Source organism: Myotis daubentonii, chromosome X, assembly GCF_963259705.1.
Source record: "Myotis daubentonii chromosome X, mMyoDau2.1, whole genome shotgun sequence".
Lineage (NCBI taxonomy): Eukaryota > Metazoa > Chordata > Mammalia > Chiroptera > Vespertilionidae > Myotis > Myotis daubentonii.
In genome coordinates, this window is record NC_081861.1 from 28,887,607 (window position 1) to 28,902,269 (window position 14,663).

The 14,663-nt window shown below is 41.0% G+C and overlaps 1 protein-coding gene across 6 annotated transcripts in view; it reads left to right on the forward strand.

Moving 5' to 3' along the window:
- Positions 1–4,784, forward strand: part of HS6ST2 (heparan sulfate 6-O-sulfotransferase 2) — a 320,027-nt gene extending 315,243 nt beyond the window's left edge. For all 6 annotated transcript variants that reach the window (XM_059680359.1, XM_059680361.1, XM_059680360.1 and 3 more), the window contains one exon: positions 1,740–4,784. In XM_059680359.1, the coding sequence (XP_059536342.1) occupies positions 1,740–2,637 (898 nt within the window). In that variant the 3' untranslated portion in view covers positions 2,638–4,784. The remainder of the gene's footprint in view (positions 1–1,739) is intronic.
- The last annotated feature ends 9,879 nt before the right edge of the window (positions 4,785–14,663 follow it).

The following is a 14,663-nucleotide window of genomic DNA, read 5'->3' on the forward strand; positions in this document are numbered from 1 at the left end:
CTACAGGATAGCTCCCAGGGTACCCGAGTTGCTCAAAGGCCAAGACTTAGGAGAAACATTTCCTCAGAGGACATCAGCCAACAGACTTAGTTAGTTGGGTGATTGAGTTGGTTCCTTCTGGCTCCTTGTGCATGTGTGCAGGGCCAGCAGCCTTTCACATGGGAATGAATAAACTTCAAAAAAGCTGTAAGCCGTTCTCCAGGCTTTCTTTAAGGAACTAAATGCTAATATTCAGTGTTTATTGTTGTTTTCCTTCCACAATATGCCCTTCCATGACCTTGTCTTTTAGGCACTGAGCCTGAATGGAAATTCATTTCTTATTAAAAGCCCACCCCATGGTGGTTTCTCCCCTTGAGTATACCTGATCATATCATAGGCCTTAATGTTCCTGCGGTAGGGGGTGTGTGTGTACCTGCTATGTATGGGGGGGTGTGGTTTTAATGTTTGCTACTTTGCTATTTGAACAAAGAATTTTATCAGCTTTCAGCTTTAAAGTGAAGAGAATCACACAGCTAAGCCTCTGCTCTTGCTGACATCGAGTTGTCCTTTCAATGGGTAAAGAAAAGGGGCATTTGGATACTTACAGAGTTAATTTTCCTATCGGGAAAAGTACCATGTGAGCGAAGACTGAAACCAAGGTAGTAGCTTGCATATATGCAATTGGCAGATACCATGTCTATTTCAGTCAGTAATTAACCACAATGTTTATTCCTGGAGGCCCTGGGCTGCTCTGCCTATCTCTGCATTCCACTTCCATAATGTATAAGCCATGATGTTTATACAACCAAAATCAAAGATATCATATCAAACACTCTTTCAATGAGGTTTTGTTTTTTAATAAGATATTCTCAACCAAAGGACTTGTATGCATGCATATAAGCCTAACCAATGGACACAGACACCAGGGGGGTGAGGGCATGAGTGGGGGTGGGTGGGAGGGGGCAATGGGGGATAAGGACACATATGTAATACCTTAATCAATAAAGAAAAAATAAGATATTCTGATTAAGCCCTAGCCAGTTTGGCTCAGTGGATAGAGTGTCAGCCTGCGGACTAAAGGATCCCAGGTTCAATTCTGGTCAAGGGTACATGCCCAGGTTGCACGCTCCATCCCCAGTAGGGGGCGTGCAGGAGGCCACCAATCGATGATTCTCTCTCATCATTGATGTTTCTATCTCTCCCTCTCCCTTTCTCTCTGAAATCAATAAAAAAATTTATTTAAAAAAGATGACATTCTGCTTAGACTGGATATTGAGAAAAAAGCTTTTGTGTATTTAACAACAAAGATTAGAATTTATTTTCACTTATCAATTCCATATCACTTCAATAAAATCACTTACTTCCACTGAGTCTTCATTTCATGATCATTTAATGGGAGTTTGCATGGGGCGGTTTGAAATAAAATGGTTGCCTACTTAGCAAATGGGGCCACTGAAAGGATTTTGTCATTGTTTGGAGAGAGAGAGAAACAGAGGGCAAGTGAAGCATGACAAGATGGATGTCCTAGGCCTAAACTTTTGATACCAGCAAGTTAGGTGAAAGAATTAGCTATCTGGGCAGGCTAGTGAAACTAAAGAGAGGAGACTACAGCACAGTTCACAGGGAAAATGCCACCAGATCTCCATCATTCCCCTTTTGCCTTCCTTACTAGCCAGTGAACATCGCATATGCCATACACCTCCCTGATGCCACTATGTCACCCACATCCCTGACTGTTGGTCTTTGTGCTTTTTCCATAGGAACTTCCACTATATCACCATCCTCCGAGACCCAGTGTCCCGGTACTTGAGTGAGTGGAGGCATGTCCAGAGAGGGGCGACATGGAAAGCATCACTGCATGTCTGCGATGGAAGGCCCCCAACCTCTGAAGAGCTGCCCAGCTGCTACACTGGTGATGACTGGTCCGGCTGCCCGTTGAAAGAGTTCATGGACTGTCCCTATAATCTGGCCAACAACCGCCAGGTGCGCATGCTCTCTGACCTGACCCTCGTAGGCTGCTACAACCTCTCTGTCATGCCCGAAAAGCAAAGAAACAAGGTCCTCCTAGAAAGTGCCAAATCGAATCTGAAGCACATGGCATTCTTCGGCCTCACTGAGTTTCAGCGGAAGACCCAATATCTGTTTGAAAAAACCTTCAACATGAACTTCATTTCGCCGTTTACCCAATATAATACCACTAGGGCCTCTAGTGTAGAAATCAATGAGGAAATCCAAAAGCGGATTGAGGGACTGAATTTTCTGGATATGGAATTGTACAGCTATGCGAAAGATCTCTTTCTGCAAAGGTATCAGTTTATGAGGCAGAAGGATCATCAGGATGCTAGGCGGAAGCGTCAGGAACAGCGCAAATTCCTGAAGGGAAGGTTCCTTCAGACCCATTTCCAGAGCCAGGGTCAGGTCCAGAGCCAGAATCCGAGTCAGAATCAGAGTCAGAACCCAAATGTGAATGCAAATCAGAATGTGACTCAGAATCTGATTCAGAATCTGCTTCAGAATCTGACTCAGAGTTCAAGTCAGAATTCAATCCAGAAAGAAAACCGGGAAAACCCGAAGCAGAACCCAGGCCAAGAGCAGAGCGATAGCAACACCAGCAATGGCACCAATGACTACATAGGCAGTGTAGAGAAATGGCGTTAAATGGCTCCCAAAGGCTTTTGCACACTCTTCCCAAAGCGCCAGTAAAAATATGGCAAATCTGAAAAGATGAGAGTGTCCAAACACATCTTGCTTCCTTAAATTTGGAAGCTAAAAAAAGTTAAGATGTTGCCTTTACAGTTGCCTTTCAATTATATGTTATACTGTGCGTGGGTAAAACAAATTTCAATATGTAATTAAATTGTCCCCCCCCATTTTTTTTTTGGTTTGTTGGACTATTTATACAATCCAAAGCCAAACCAGACTCACCAGAAATTGCTCTTTAGATATTGTAAGAAATTCTTAAATTCGTTATAAAGACAAAATGAAAACAAAATGTGGCCACTTAACTTATCACTAAAAAAAAAGGAATTTAAATTATTGATGATACACTGTTAAAACTCAGTTTTAGAAGCATTTTTTTTCAGGGGTTAGCATGAATATAAACATAAAAAGCCTAAAATTAAACACACAACCTTTTGTTTTCTACATTTTACCAAAATGTACAAAATGAAAAATTTCTCTCCCAAACATGGTTAGTTTTATGAAAAGTATTGGCTTTTCAAGTAGAACAGGATCATATCTTGTTAAGAGATGTTTAAAATTTTAAACTTTTTCTACCTTCTACTCTCAAAGGTTTTAAACAGGGTGTATCTCATATTAACAGAACACTTTTTTTTTTTCCTAAATGGAATACCAATGTAAAGATCTAGTTTCCAGATACTTTCTGGGCACTGTAATGTCAACAATTCTGGAATCTTTTGGCGCTGCTTCTCATTCATTTTAAGGCTTCTGAGTTGTGCTCATGCCAAACTAACCCATTTATAGAATCTTTCTTCGTCATATAAATGGTGTGTTGCTGAATTTATTGTGATGTATAATCCTGGATAAAAGTCAGGATTTTCTATAGAATTGTCTTATCAATATTTGTGTAGTGAAGTCCTTATCAAGAAACTCTTGAACAGGATAATGTGTCTAATAATATTGCTGAAGTTATTCTTGATCAAATAGAATTGAACCTGAATGTGAATGAATTGTTATTTACTTTTGTACATTTTTATTGTAATGTTTCCAGTTGGGCTGGCTATTTCTAGCCCATTATTTCTTTTTCGTGTTGACAGATTGTAGACAATTACACAAGAAAAACAATGGTAGACTAAGCATTAGGATAGCCAGTTATTCAATAACACCAAAACCGTACCTTGATTCTTTGAGGTTAACCCTATACCAGGTTTTGTTTTAAGAAAGAACCAAAGGAGACAGTGTTCTGCCATGAGGTTAAGTATCAGCATATAAGTTGAGGAAAGTTAGTCTATCAGTAAATACTTTAGGGTATTGATTATGAATTGAGCAGGGCAAAAAAGAAAGTACATAACCCACTGTTCTACGAAGCATTTTACAGATTTTGCTGTACTTTTTAAAGAACTTACACTAACCCCCTTGCTGCCAATCAAATAAGGCAACTGGAAGTGGCATTTGTTTTCAGAAGAGCCATGCTTAGAAGTGTGACCATAAGACACATCTTGTACAATCTGCTCATTTGCATGATCTAGTTTCATCTGTAATAATATGGCCACAAGCTGGACAAGAAGCTGAGTATTTGAATTGAAAATAAATTTTCTTGACTCTGAGCTTGTGTCAAAATTCCTAAATTTTGCTTTGTCTGACAGTATTGCAGTTCTGGGAATTCTGGGAACTGAAAAACAGAAAGGAATTAAAAAAATAAATAAAACATACCTTCAAGTCAAAGTATTTTAGAGTGAAACTATTTTGTGTACATTGTGTTTTTAAAATAAAGACTCTGTAGATCACTGTGGTATTTCAAATTTGTTTCATTTTAATTGATAATGTTTGCTCTTAAAACTGATAGTTACTGTTAGAAAGCAAGATGAAGCCCGAGCCAGTGGAAAAGCTTGTTTCAGAAAATCATTTTGTGTTGTTGCTGTGATGTGCATGGTTTGCAGAGATTAAGTGCATTTTTTTTCTGTCTGTACTGATTATTGTATATAGGGGATGTTATAAATATACTTTTTTGTCAGCATCATGATTTCAACTGTAAACATCTGTCCAAATGGTGTAGCTTTACAAACCATTCACTGATTTTGTGTAATTTAACAATAGATATGAAATAAAGTTTAAATTGCAGGCTCTGAGTAATTTCGTTATTTTAGTTGAGGTTTGCAGCCTCTAGACATTATGACTTCACAGACAGAATTCTCTTTTCTCAAGGAGTTTCCTTTTTTCCTTTTGGCCACCTGATATGGAAATGAGATGGCCCATTCTAATCTAAATGGCCTTAGCTTTGGCCGCTTTCTTCTGGTAATCCACACTCTTCCCTCTTTTGAGTAAAACAGAGTTGCCCATGAAAGACAAGGTTTTGTATTTTAGTCAGTGCAGACTGCTATAACAAAATATCATAAACTGGGTGGCTTAATAACAGAAACTTATTTCCCACAGTTCTATAGGCTGGAAGTCTAAGATCGAGGTGCCAGCATGGTCAGGTTCTAGTAAGGACCCTTATGTCTCTTGCAGAATGCCATCTTCTTGCTATGTCCTCACATGGCAGAAACAGCTAACTAGCTGCCTGTCCTCTTTTTATAAAGGGACTAATCCCATCTATGAGGGCTCCACAGTCATGACCTAATTACCTCCCAAATGCGCTACATACACCACCACATTGGGATTAGGGTTTCAACAGATGAAATTCGGGGTGGGGGCACATTGAACCCATTGTACTCTGCAAATGAATTTGTGTTTTAATTTAAAATTCATTAAAGTATATATGTGCATGTCTTAGAACATGCAGGAAGGAAAAATAGTACTCCTTATTTCTTATCTATCCCCTGTGTCCACAGGAGAGAGGTTAAAGGTAAGCAATAAAGTGTTGGTTTTTAAACTTATGGAACACAAGATGCTTTATTAATATCCAATGTACATTTTTCTTCAAACTTATGGTTAAGATTATAGATGAGGATGATTTGTCCTTGCCCTTTTCAAAAGAGAATTTAGGTATTATTTCATTGGGATTAAAGGGGAATTTAACTATACTCAGCATGTAAACTATTTATACTTAGAAAGTTTTGGTCATCAACTGTTAATTGAGTAATAATTGAGCGACCAAAGCTCCTGATTGTATAAGGGTCCCACAACCCCTTAGGAAGAATGGTGAACAGGAACACAAAATATTTAGAAAATAAAGACTTTTTCCTTTGAGGAGGATAGCCTTGGAAACCTGGGCTCTATTACTGAAGTGGGAAACAGGTAGAGGACCTCTGCACTATGCTTCAGATCACAAGTTTGGGATTGGCTACTAAGGAAATTGGCTATTGAGTTAGCCCAGAGGGGAGATATAATGAAGAATGAATTCATTAGCCCAGTATCTAAGCACTTAGGATTCTCCATAGGAGTTATAATAAAACTAGAGGCCCAGTGCATAAAATTTATGTGGGGGCAGGGGATGGTACACTCAGCCCAGCCTGCCTGGACCCTCTCAAAACGGGGACCACTTGGGGGATGTCCAACTGCCAGTTTAGTCCAGATCCCTCTCACAATCCTGGACCACTGGCTCCTAATTGCTCACCCGCCTGCCTGCCTGGTTGCCCCTAACTGCCACCCCTGCCAGCCTGATTGCCTCTCACTGCTTCTGTGTCCCGGCCTGATTGCCCTTAACTGCCCTCCCTGCCGGCCTGGTTGCCCCTAACTGCCTCGCCCCCTCCCCGCCAGCCTGGTCACCCCTTACTGGCCCCCCTGCCAGCCTGGTCACCCCCAACTGCCCCCCCTGCTGGCCTGGTTGACCCTAACTGCCACCCCCTGCTGGCCTGATCACCTCTCACTGCTTCTGCAGGCTAGCCTGGTCACGCCTTACTGCCCCCCCCCCCCCGTGCTGGCCTGGTCACCCCCAACTGCCCCCCCTGCAGGCCAGGTCTCCCCACGCAGCCTGCTTGTTCAGTCATTTGGTTGTCCCTCACTAACCCCCCTGCCGACCTGGTTGTAGGCAGCCATCTTGTAAGGGCGTGAGGGTTAATTTGCATATTACCTCTTTATTTTATAGGATAAGAGCAGGGCTATCTTGGAGGGGTAGGAGGTCTACAAGATCTGTCACACGTGCAGAGATGATTTCCTTCCATGGATGGTGGTGAAAAGAAACATAAAATCATCACATGATAGGTTTGAGACAACTACAATTTCCCCATGCCTGAGACACAGAAGAGACCAACAGAGTAGTCCAGGGTGATGTGATGTGCAACCCACAGATTTCTTGCCCTGATTTAAGGAGGAATTTCTTCTATCAGTTTTACTAAGGATCAAACTATGCAAACAAACAAAAACCAAGTATTTGTAAATCATCTAACAAGACACAGTGCATTCTGAGTCCAAATGTAACCTCATGGGATTGTGGGATATGGTAATCCTAATTAGATCAACACCTTAAAAATTCTAAAGTAAATTTATAATACATCAATAAGACCTTCACAAATGTTAAAAACCCTTGGAACTGCCTGAGAATAGTATCTTGAAAACAAAGCAAATCAGTTGTTTCTCAGTACAAGAGACACTGTTCTGAGTAGCTAGAGCAGGGGTTCAAAAACCATGGACCTGGGCCAAATGCAGCCCTCCACCTGCTTTTGTAAATAAATTTTTTTGGAACTCACTCATGCACATTCTTTACATATTTCCTCTGGCTTTTCTCACACTACAGAGGCAGAAGTAGTTGCAACAGAGATCTTATGACCTGAAAAGCTTAAAATATTTACTTTCTTGCCCTGGAGAGAAAAAAAAAATTGGTCAACCCTTGAGTTGGAGAGCCAATTAAAACTTCCTAAACAGTGAAATCTTGGCAGAGTTTATAATGATCACAGAGTCTGAGAGAATACAGGAGTGTGATTTAAACAATATACTTTCCAATAACACAACATTTACTGAATATATATTACATGAAAGTCACTGCATTAGGCTTGAGAACAGGGAAGAGTCTGATCTTTTCTCTATGGATTATAGAAGTCTAAACCAAATGCTGTCACAGAGTATAGTTAAAAGCTTAATTAATTTTTCAGTGTGTGTGTTTAATCACATGTTTCTAAAAACTTAAAACTATGTATGTAAAGTAAAAAATGAAATTACCTACACAACTCTCACTCTCACTCTCACTCTCCCAAAATAACGAGTCTAATGATGTGATTTCTTCCAGACCTCCTTGTCTTAATCACATTCAAATCTAATATTCCTCCTAGTCCCCAACTCTCTCTCTCTCTCTCTCTCTCTCTCTTTCATCATATTGATAGCAAAAATGAAACCATGTTGCTGTCATTGTTACTCAATTTCCATTTTTAAAAAAAGTTCAAAAGTATATCATGGTTTTCCTATAAAACTGGAATATAATGGATAGTTTGCCCTAAGCCCCCAAACTGAGTACTGCTGATGTTTTAGGTTGCAAGTGCAGGCCCTGGATCCATACTGCCTGGGTTTGAATCCCAATTTTACCACTTACTAGCTTTGCGACCTTAGGGAAGTCACTAATCTCTCCATGCCTCAGTTTCCTCAACTGTAAATGGAGAAAATAATAGTTCCAACTTCAGAGGAATGTTGTGAGAATTAAATGAGTTCATATTTGTAAAGCACTTGGGACAGTACTTGACACAGAATAAGCCTTATATGTGTTTGATAGTATTATGATGAAGATTATTGTTATTAGTATTGAAGGCTAGATGCCTAATGGGTGCTTATGTGTTTTATAGCTAAAGACTGACTCTGAGATCAAGAATTGAAAATGTTGGCAAGAAAAGAAGCAAAAGGTAGTATATGTCCTATTGTAAAAAAATTAAAGAAATTTCTAAAAATAACTATATATATATATATATATATAACACAAATGTTACAGAATTAAATGTATAAATACCCATTTGAATGTAGCCAGTGATAAGTATTCTGAAAGATCCACAAGATGCCAAGTGAGTCACTGATACTCTCTCCAGCAATGAAAATGCATTATCCGACGTCCCTAACTGATTTGGCATCTACTTTATTGCACTTAGCCAAGGATGACTCACTACCAGCCTCCTTCCTTTCCAACCCAACTCTCCACCCAGCATTGTCAGAGTATGAGCCTGTTTGTACAATGAGATCTGAGAGAGGCCCAAAGGTCGAACTGCCCGCCTCAGAGGTCTAGGTTGGTGTCTAGAATTCCCACACTCCAAGTCTGTACTCTGGGTGAAAGCAGCCTGTCTAGAAGACCCTATTAAAATGCATATATGCTGCCTAGGAGGTAGGAAGGAGAGTAACCCATTAAAAGTTAGCACATAATAATTTATCAGATTAACAGTTACGAAGGACCCTCAGGGAAGGGGATATCCAAGGCTTATAAATTCAGGTAGCTCACTTCACTTTAAAAAAAGAAAAGGAAAAAGAATACTTTTCTTCTATGCCATTTGAATTTTAAAAGTTTGATGTTGTTGCCTTAAGGGTAGGATACGGTTCAATAATCCTCATCAAGTCTCATTAAGTTGTATAAATGCAATGCTCATTATGCCTGGTTAAATCTTGTGACTTCACTAAACTTGGTAAGATTTAATGGTGCCTAACTGGGCTTAAGAAAAGTTTAACAGTTTTTGTCATTTAAAAATGCTCCACTGGATTTCATGTGACTTAAGAGAACAAGAGAGGATGTGTCAAGTCTAAAAAGAGAGTGCTATACCATAGCTTGGTAGGACTGAACCAGCCAGCTGGAGCCAATCCTAACCAGCCTTTTCATGGATTAATTAAAACACATGAGTGTTTTTTTCCTCAGGCCTGAAAGAGGTCTTTTCTCCTTGAAACTAGCTATAGCAGGATCCTCTGCCCATCAAGGTCCTTGGGATTACATGGCAACTACTCTTGAATTTGATCAAAGAGGCAGATTTAGGCTTTACAAAGCTACACAGGTAGTAAGGAAGGTTAAGTAAGAAGCCTCAGCATTGAGTAGTCAAGAGGAATAGGATTTATTGAGAATGAGCTTGATGTAACAGGCATCAGTAGTTTCCCAATGTTCCCCAGAGCCCATTGCAGTTGAAACCATGCTTTCCTCAGACTCCCAGAAACTTGGCAGGGGGGACATTGTTTTGATTTCCCAGCACTCCCACTGTAAGTCAGGTTTCTCTGTTGCGCACCTGGATGGTCACAATACCTTCTTAACCACTCTCAAGTCCTCAGCCTCTTTATTAACCACTATACTCACCTTCCTAAAACTGTGTCTTGAAATCTAATTTATGGACTTGTAGCCTCAGAATGCTCCCTGATGTATTTGTTTAAAGATGCAGATTTCGCCCTGACCTGTTTGGCTCAGTGGATAGAGCGTCGGCCTGTGGACTGAAGGGTCCCAGGTTCGATTCTGGTCAAGGGCATGTACCTTGGTTGTGGGCACATCCCCGGTGGGGGGTGTGCAGGAGGCAGCTGATCGATGTTCCTCTCTCATCGATGTTTCTAACTCTCTATACCTTCTCCCTTCCTTTCTGTGAAAAATCAATAAAATATATTTTTTAAAAAAGATGCAGATTTCATGGGCCCCACAGAGCTTCTGAATCAAAATCTCAGGTGCAGATAAGGACACATATGTAATACCGTAATCAATAAAGAAATTTTTTAAAAAAGTGAAAAAAAATCTCAGGTGCAAAATGAGGTTCTTCTTTTTTTGTGAGATGCTAAGATGCTTAAGTAAATTTGAGAGCTACTTGCTTAAATCATAGGTCTGATTACCACTGTCCTCAGAAAGCATTGGGGGCTCTCTACTATCTGTAAATGAAAGCCCACACTCAGCTGAATGCACTAAATTCTCTATAATCTGAATCCAATGCTCTTCCCAGACTTGATGTTGAATGCCACCCTGCTTGAACCTTTGTTTCAGATTAGAATTCTTTACTCCCTTTTCAGTACTGGGACTTCCAAAATGAATTTGAATAGGAGTTTTTGAGATATCATTGACTTTAACAGGTTATATATAAAATCTTACATAGGCTGATTGCCATCTTAATAGAGTTTTAATGAACTCTAAAAAGCTTTGGGTCAAATGCAAGTAGCTACCAATTAGAGCAAGCAAGTAGAGCAGGTGAAAGTTTCCACCCTGAATGTGTCCGTACAGAACATAGGAAGCCAACCCAAGATAGGCACACTTCAAGCTGGTGGAACATGAGGTGTGATGACAAATTGGTCCTTCAGATCACACTGGAAGCTCTACTCTCATTCCCTGCTTGATTCCCATAGCTTTAGCCACCCTGCCCCATGTGGTGGGTAGGCCAGACCCAGACTCTGGAAACACTCCCATCCTGAGTGTGGAGGCATTTTTTTCACCAGCTTTACCTATGAACCCAGTGTCCAGCTTCTGGTAATTTGATTCTGTTCTATAGTCCATTCATTTGATAAACCTGCATTAAGCACTTTACTGTGAGTTAGGGCCCAATGAAGCAGGAAGCCAGGAGGGGAGATCAGAAAAGGCTTTATTATGAAAGTGATTCCCACTGTGTCTCTTTTTCAGGGCTAAGAGCCCTGCTCCAAACCCCCATGAATAAAACTCACTGGTAGAACTGCATGTCTCCAATTGTCTTTAATCTGCAACTGTCTCCTATTCACAGAAGCTCTGTAGAGGAGGCTTTGACAGCTCAACTTGAGCTACTTAGTTGGTTTTGCTCCTGGAGGGGCATTTCTGAACTTAAGCTGCTGTATAAAGTTATAACAGTCCCACTCCACTAAGGAAAAACAGTTCTTATTCAGCCAGGAGCCTTTAATGCCCATATCTACCAACATGCTGGTGAGATTGAGAGCTCAGCTTAACAGTGCATTCTAACCAGATGTGAAGAGTTCAACTGCTGGTGATGCTGAAGATAATTATGATGATGATCAATATTATTTATTAAACATCTACTGCATGCCAACTGCTCTTCTGGGCCAATAATAATAATAATAATAATAATAATAATAATAATAATAATATAAAAACCTAAGCAACTGTTATGATGCACACTGGTCACCAGGGGCCAATGCTCAATGCAGGAGCTGCCTCCTGGTGGTCAGTGTGCTCCCACAGCCAACCTCCCTCGGCCAGCCAACCTCCCATGGTCCCTCCCTTCCCCCTGCCAGCTGGCTGGTCTGTGTGTGGTCCCACTGACAACCTCCCGCAGCCAGCCAATCTCCCACAGTCCCTTCCCCCAGCCCCAGTTGAGGCCAGCTGGCCAACCTCCCACAGTCTCTCCCCCAGGCCGGATGGCCCCGATCAGGAGTAGGCGGGACAGCCCCAATTGGCCTGATCTCAGGCCAGGCTGAGGGACCCCACCCGTGCACAAATTCGTGCACTGGGCCTCTAATAATAATAATAATAATAATAATAATAATAATAATAATAATAAAAAATAGACAAGGACAATAGCAACAGATAATATTTTTTGAAATTGTATTATAGCTCCGGTGCAGTACTAAGTCCTTTACATGCATAACTTCATTTAATCTTCACAACCACCCTGTGAGGCAGGAATAATTACTTCCCATGTTTTAAAGAGGAGTATGTTGAGACCCAGATTAACTTAATTAACTTGCCCAATAATTCAGTTAGTTAGAGGCAGGAACCTGTATCAAACCCAGTTGGAACTGCAGAGCTCAATCTCTTCACTTTATGCATTATTTAAAACATTTATTGTGGGATGATTCAACCCTCTATAAAAGTAGAGAAAATAGCACAATGGACCCCTATTTCCCTATCACTCAATTTCAGCAGTTATCAACTCTTGGCCAATCATCTTGGTTAATCTATGTCCTCATTTATTTCCCTACAGTCTGTAATATTATGAAGTATTCTCAGACATCATCTGTAAATGTTTCATTATGTATGTATCTCTAAAGAAGCTTTATCTCATTATTTGTAAAAATGCTGAAAAGTAAGTTCTATTAATTCTTTTATACAGATAAGTAAATTGAGGTTCAGAGAGGTGTATCCCAGGCCGCAACTAGTAAATGGAGGGTCTGAGTTTCACATCGAGGTCCGTCTGATTCCAAAGCCTTTGCTTTATCCCAAATGGAATTCTCTTTTATAACAGAAGCTTCCTCCAGAATAGCATATAGTCATAGAAGGCCTTGAGCTCCTGATATAGACAAGCTAGGCTTCTTTGAAATTTAATTACAAATGGCTTATTTCCCAATTAGGAATATTTACAAAGTAATTGGCTTCCTTCTGGATCTTTGGTTTTCACCTTGCTCAACACTTGTTGCTGACCCACAGATACCCAGGCCACATCCTTGGAAGGGAATTGCCTAATACCTTTGCTCTTGGAGAGGCAGCCTGAGATCATCTGACCCTTGAGCCCAGTATTATTAGCCCCATAAATATTCGTCTAGGTTTCATAAATGGAAGCAGTCAACCTTGGCCCTTGATGTCAGGATTTTTGATCAATAGCTCTGTGTGGTTTTTTTCCCCCCCAAAGGCATAATTCCTGGTTCAAATCTAGGGCATTACAGAATATTTCTAATATTCAACAAAATGGTTTTGGTCATCAGTCTGAGTTGGGCCCTTGGAACTTGATATATTGCATTTCTTATTAGAGATCGATCTATATATACACTGTACTTCTGTAAATCAAAGGAGATATAGTCTCCATACTTCATGGGTAAGATGTATCTGGAGCAGCAAAAATTTTTTGGAAATCAACTGAAAGCATTTTTTAAAACTTCTTTCAACTCTAACAACTCAGACCCTCCATTTACTAGTTGTGCGGCCTGGGACACACCTCTCTTATAATACCGCTAGGGGTCCAGTGCATGAATTCGTCCACTTTGAAAGGAACTGTGGGCCATGATGTTGTGGTAGGCACAGGAACGGGTCTCGGTCCATCCTCCACACCCCTGCCTGGCCCCTCCCATCACAGCCCTGGGTCCCAGTCCCCTGTCTGCTGGCAGCCTTACTCCTGCTGCCGCTGCTCCCATGTGCGGATGGCGTTGGTCCTGCTCACACCTGCTGATGGCACATAACAATTGGGGCCAGAGCCAACAGCAGGGCAAGAAGCGGCTCCAGTGCTGGCTGTGGGTATAAGTGGGGCCGGTGCTTGCATCAGGTGAGAGCACTGGGTGGGACTGTGGTGTGTGGGAGCAAATAATTTTCAGTACCCACCAGAGGCTTGCCCTAATGACAGCGACAAGTGCCCTGCCTTGATCTGGAGCCTGTGCTCACCTGCTCCATCATCTCGCTGTGGCCAACACCCACCATGTTCTGCACATGCCCCCTGGTGGTCAGTGCATGGCATAGCGACAAGTTATTTGGTTGTTCCACTGCTTGGTCTATTTGCATATTAACCTTTTATTATATAGGATATCATGTAAACCCATATCACATTTCCACCCTCCTTCCCTCATTTTTCAGGTTTACCTTGATATACAGAAAGGGCAAGTGACTTGCTTAAGGTCACACAGGGAATTAGTGGTAGAATTAAGATCCCATTTCAGATCTCTCTTGGTCTACACTACACTAATCGTATATAATAAAGAGCTAATATGCTAATTAGACCAAACAGCTAAACGACCATCCGAATGATCTTCCAGACAAAGCCAGGGCTGCGAGGGTCAGCTGAGGCTGCAAGGGCCAGCTGAGGCTGCAAGGGGCTGCGAGGGCAGCCGAGGCAGCTGGGCTGTGAGGGCCAAGCCCCTTGAATGAACTTCATGCATTGGGCCTCTAGTGTTTTAATAAAAGATTTTTAGCACTTCCATTTATTTTGCACTCTCTTCATTCCATTGACTGTTAGCCTTCAGCCTAAAGTAGAACTTTCTCTGGGATTCCTACTATAATAATAAAACTCCCTGTGTTCATAATCCTGGCTGAATCCCTTATTAACTGTATGACTTAGGGTAAATGACTTCATCCTTCCAAGCCTAACTTTCTTCATTTGTAAAACTGAAATTATAATAGTACTTACTCCATGGATTTGTGGTAATGATTAAATGAGTTAAAACATGCAAAGCGTTTTAGAACAGAGTTCTGGTACTTTGCAATTTGATTGGATTAATATAGGTAAACATTTATA